This window comes from Antrostomus carolinensis, unplaced genomic scaffold (assembly GCF_000700745.2).
Source record: "Antrostomus carolinensis isolate BGI_N321 unplaced genomic scaffold, ASM70074v2 scaffold2575, whole genome shotgun sequence".
NCBI lineage: Eukaryota > Metazoa > Chordata > Aves > Caprimulgiformes > Caprimulgidae > Antrostomus > Antrostomus carolinensis.
In genome coordinates, this window is record NW_010315502.1 from 1 (window position 1) to 5,258 (window position 5,258).

At 39.0% G+C, this 5,258-nt stretch overlaps 1 protein-coding gene across 1 annotated transcript in view; it reads left to right on the forward strand.

Moving 5' to 3' along the window:
• Positions 1–2,816: 2,816 nt before the first annotated feature.
• The window catches only part of CPLANE1 (ciliogenesis and planar polarity effector 1), a gene marked incomplete at its 5' end in the record, with an annotated part of 38,625 nt that continues 36,183 nt past the window's right edge, over positions 2,817–5,258 (forward strand). The window contains 4 exon segments of the mRNA XM_029084951.1: positions 2,817–3,045; positions 3,283–3,416; positions 4,362–4,579; positions 4,871–5,035. Of these exon segments, the coding sequence (XP_028940784.1) occupies positions 2,817–3,045; positions 3,283–3,416; positions 4,362–4,579; positions 4,871–5,035 (746 nt within the window).

Consider the following 5,258-nt stretch of genomic DNA (forward strand, 5'->3'; position numbering starts at 1 on the left):
ATCCTGACTAGGCCTAATCGCCTGGTTGTCCTGACTGTGCTGTGTGATGGCACTCAAGATCTGCTCCGTAACCTTCCCCAGCACTGAGGTCATACTGACAGGCCTGCAGTTCCCCGGATCCGCCTTCCAACCCATCTTGTAGATGGACATCACATTTTCTAACCTCCAGTCCACTGGGATCTCCCTGATAAGCCAGGACTGCTGATAAATGAAAGTGGCTTGGTGAGCAGTTCTGCCTGCTCCCTCAGTTCCCTTGGGTGTTTTCCATCCATCCCCATAGACTTGTGGTATGTCTAAGCGGTGTAGGAGGTCACTAACCGTTTTCCCGTGGATTATGGGGATTATTTTGCTCCCCATCCCTGTCTTTCGGCTCAGAGCGCTGGGTTCCTTGAGGGCATCTGGTCTTATTATTAAAGACTGAGGCAAAGAAGGCATTAAGTACCTCAGCCTTTTCTTCATCCTTTGTCACTTATGTTTCCCCCCACATCCAATAAAGGATGAAGATTCTCCTTAGCCCTCTTTTTGTTGCTAATGTATTTACAGAAACATTGTGAATTGTCTTTTACAGCAGTAGCCAGATTAAATTCTAGTTGAGTTTTGGCCCTTCTAATTTTCTTCTTTCATAACCTCACAACATCCTTGTAGTCCTCCAGAGTTGCTTGCCCCTTCTTGCAAAGGTCATAAACTTTTTTTTTCTCTTTTGTGAGTTACAGCTAGAGCTCTCTGTTCAGCCAGATGAGTCTTCTTTCCCACCAGCTTGTCTTTCTGCACATAGCAACAGCCTCCTCCTGTGCCTTTAAGATTTCCTTCTTGAAGAATGTCCAGCCTTCCTGGACTCCTTTGCCCTTCAGGATGCCTCAGAATATATTGTGGGGTGTTTTTTAAATTTGTTTTTCCGATGCTTTGAGGTTAGTAATATAAATCTGATATTCAGGTAGAAGGGTGCTATGTTTTTTGACCTAAATTAAGCAATATTAGAATTTCATGGTTCTTGCACTACTTTTGCCTAAAGATGTGGCTCTAACTCACTTTGATCCACCCAAAAGTGACAGAAAAACAATGCTTAACAAGTAGTTGAATTGGATTTGTGATATGGTGTGACCCATACTGAAAATCATAGAATCCTAGAATGTTGTGAGTTGGAAGGGACCCACAAGGATCATCCACTCCAACTCCTGTCCCTGCACAGGACAATCCCAAGATTCAGACCATGTGTTTGAGGACATTGTCCAAATGCTTCTTTAATACTGTCAGTCTTGGTGCCATGAGCACCTCCTTGGGGAGCCTGTTCCAGTGCTCCACCACCCTCTGGGCAAAGAACGTTTTCCTGATGTCCAACCTAAACCTCCCCTGGCACAGCTTCCTGCCATTTGCTCTGGTCCTATCATTGGGCACCACAGGGAAGAGATCAGCACCTGCCCCTCCTCTTCCCCTTGTGAGGAAGTTACAGACTGCGATGAGGTCTCCTCTCAGTCTCCTCTTCTGCCGGCTGAACAAACCAAGCAACTTCAGCCTCTCCTCTCATGGCTTCCCCTCTTTCACCAATTTTTGGCCGACCTCTGCACACTCTGGAAAAGCCAGAGGAAAACATTTTTTGCTTATTTAATAGTTGGATTCTTGGAAGCCAAAATGCTTCAGACACCACATCATCAGAAAAAGTGAGAATGTCAAGTTGGTTTGTTTTTCAGCCCAAATAGTACTTGTTAGTTTAAGGCCCGCTTTTCAGCATTTTTCTGAGAATTATTATTTATCGCGGTGGGTGGTTTATCTATTTTCTGTTTAAAGAAGAGATTCTGTTTAAAGATTTCCCTTTTTAGGAATTTTTTTTTTTGTTTCAGAATTAATTTTTCAAAGTGATTCAATGTCCACAGGAATGAAGAGTTATTTGGAAGTATTTTAAGTACTCTAGTAGTAAGTTGATATTATAATTTGATTGATTAGATTTTCTGCAGTGTATTTAGACTATTTTTAATGTTTCTGTAATACAGCATGCACTGGTATATATTTCTTCATGAAGTCTTTTGGATGTTTTAATTGGACAACTTTCCAGATAAAACCTGCAAAATAAGATCTTGATTTTAATATTTGCATTAGTCAAAGATCCATGTACTTGATGAGACAGTCTTGGAAAATTGCGTTGCACAAGCTGAATTGGTGTGAATATTTCCCTAAATAATGTAATTGCCTCAACAGTAAACAGAAACTGCAAGAGCGGCAAATAACTCCTTAGAGTTAGTGTTGATCAGCACCTCTCCAGGAAAATCAGGGTGTAAAACCTTGGAAAATAGATCTAAACCTCAAGAAACAAGAGATAACTAAGTTTGGTTTTAGTTTGTCTCAATACACTCTCTTAAAATAATCTACTGTTGGTTCTTGAAAATGCATTGTAGCTTTCTGTCTTCTGCAATAAAGTATGATGTACTTCAGCACAGTGAGTACAAACAACATGGGTACGCTAGAAAAACTCTCAGGATCACCATTTATCTCAGGTGTACCCTCTGGAATATCCTAAGCATATTTAACATAGTTGCAAATGTTCCATTGATGGGATTAAATCTTTAAAATAAGAATACCTCACAAGTTTTGCACATACTTGCATATCCATATAAAGCAGAAAAATAGCCTACTCTGACCTCACCGTTATATCATAGCATGAGCTGCATTTGCCTGCTGCAGGTAAACCCCATAGTGTGCCTTTAATAAAGAGCAATTCTACACTGAAATTAAAGAAGCAACTTGAATGTGTGATTTCTAGATTATTCATATGAAAGCATGCAGTTTAAATAAAACTTTAAAATCTGTTTTTTGTATCGCAGACTTATCTCCTCGTATTATTCCACTGCAACACTCTTTGGTTACCAGAGCTGTCAGGGACCAGAACCTTTCATCTGTTTGGACAGCTGAATATGCTCTTGATTTGTTCTTTATTGGTGGACTCATTCCAGAAGCTGTGTGGTTAACACACAGACTTGGGAACTGGAAACTGTCTGTTTCGATTGGTGTGGTGTACCAGCTGTATTGTCAGAACTCTGATGAATTTTCAAGGTAAATTTGAGCTTGGAATTGGTATACTATATTTTGTTATTAATGTTATTTGCATCAAGTTTATTGTAACAAGGCGTATCCTTTGCTTCAAAAATTCATATTCCCAGACTCCTAGTAGGTGTAGGACCTAAATTGTTAAAATTAGTTCTTTTGCTCTAAATACTGATTTAACAGAGCTTCATTAGATTATCTGTGGGTTTTACTTTATTAATGAACAGTTTCCTGTTACCCTTTCAGACTGAAAAACACAAGACGTCACCTACCATTAAGCTTATCACCAATGCAGACTTTTCAAGAAAAGTTACAGTCTTTGTTAGGACAGCCAGTTACTTCTGAAACATCAGGCTGTGTTAAATACAAGCAGTTTACAGGTACATAAAATTACAAATAAATGTGGCTTTTTCGTGTTATTTCACTGCGTATTCTGTGTGATATGCTGTCTTAGAAAGGAAAAATTACCTTGTCTTCTGTATGTGCGTTACTGTTATAGTGTATTCAAATACTTTAATTTTATAGGGGTTTGGATTTTGGCTTTGATCATTCTAAAAATGGACCATATTATCAATCTTGTCTCTTCGTGCATATCAGCCAAAACCTTATTTGTCTGTATTTCATACTGACTTCAGTTTGGAAGAACACTAAAGCTTCATTTAAAACAAACAAACAAATGCTCTGAAGCAAATGCTAATGTATTAACAGTATGGAAAGTGTCGTCATACTTAGAACTAGTTGTCGGCTGGTGTTTAATTTTTGCCTTTCCTTTCTGTTAAAGAAAAGAGGGGGTGTCATAGGTCTGTGCTCCTAGGTCCAACAGTTAGCAGAGCTGAGACTGTGTTCCCTGTAGGTACATGCACAGACACACATACACAACACCTGTATACAGTTGGCCACACAGATACTGATTTGAAGAGGCTCAGCCTGGGCTGGAGTCTGGTCCACCTTGGAGCCAGGGGAGCTTCTCGAAGCTTCTCACAGGGCTTGTGGCTGTCGCCACACAGCAAACCCAACACACTAGTTTATGCCTGCTTTTTGAAAATGATTTGCCAGAATTTTATGCCAAGCAAATGCATGGCTGAAAAGGTCAGTTCTCTACCTAGAAAGGCAATAGCTTCCCTCTTAAAGTGGCAAACCCTAAAATTAATAATTGAATACTGTTTTCAAATGTGAGAGATCTCATCTTAAAGCAAGTAGATGTGATGTATACATTATAATAGATGAATACAAATTCTGGGAACATAGCCTCATCATTTCAGAATGAAGACCACGTATGTATTGAGTCAATTAATGTGTGAGTTTCTGTGCTTAATGTTTTATAGATCCCATTGAAGAGGAAGATGCAAATATTCTTTATAGTTCAATACAGGAGCTACTGAAAGCAGCTGTTATGGCAGATGCTGATATTCTCTCAGAGACATTTCAGCTTTTGATGGATTCTGCCAAGGATCTTAGCAGAAAATTGTATGGTTTGGTTCCAGATGGACTTTATCTTCCAGCACCACCATTATACTGTCCTCAGCCAGCTTCTCTCAGTGAAGTAAGCATGCACGATGGGAACTTCTTGTTTCTTTTGTATTTATGAAATAATAATGAGCTTTATCCTGGTTCCTTTCAGCTCATTTTTCTGTCTGTTTTTTTCCACATCTGTTCATTTAATTAAGTAACACCATAGTGATAAGAAAGTATGTTTTTTCCGTAAAGGATCTAAGCTCTAAAGAAGAAGGGAAATATTCTTAGGAGCACAAACAATGTGTAGGTCAGAATGCTGATTCTATATGTCCTTTCTAATTTTGGGGTTTGTTTTTCTCATGGAATTTGCATTTTTCAGGAAGACTGCAGTGACATTCTTTTAAAAATGGAGAGAGAAAGTCGTCAGAAAGTGTCAGGAGTTCTTCAGCGAATTATCTTGCTCTTCCGGGCTGCTCGTTGTTCCTGCCCTGCAGCACAGTGGTATATTGCACAACTGAAGTGGGCAAGAAAAGTTATGCAAAAAGTAAGCATTTAACTTGGGTTTTTTGTAACTTGATTATCAGTTGTAAATACTGCTGACAAACTTGTGATTGTATTGTAGAAGCATTCAGTCTCATTTGGACTTTGATGTCATGTTTTTTACATGTCATTTTCTAGTTTTAAACTCCATGTGCAGTTCTTTTAGGAAACCAGAACTTAAAGATACAGAGTATCTAATTCATAAAGTGTGTCCTGTGTGTCTTTCC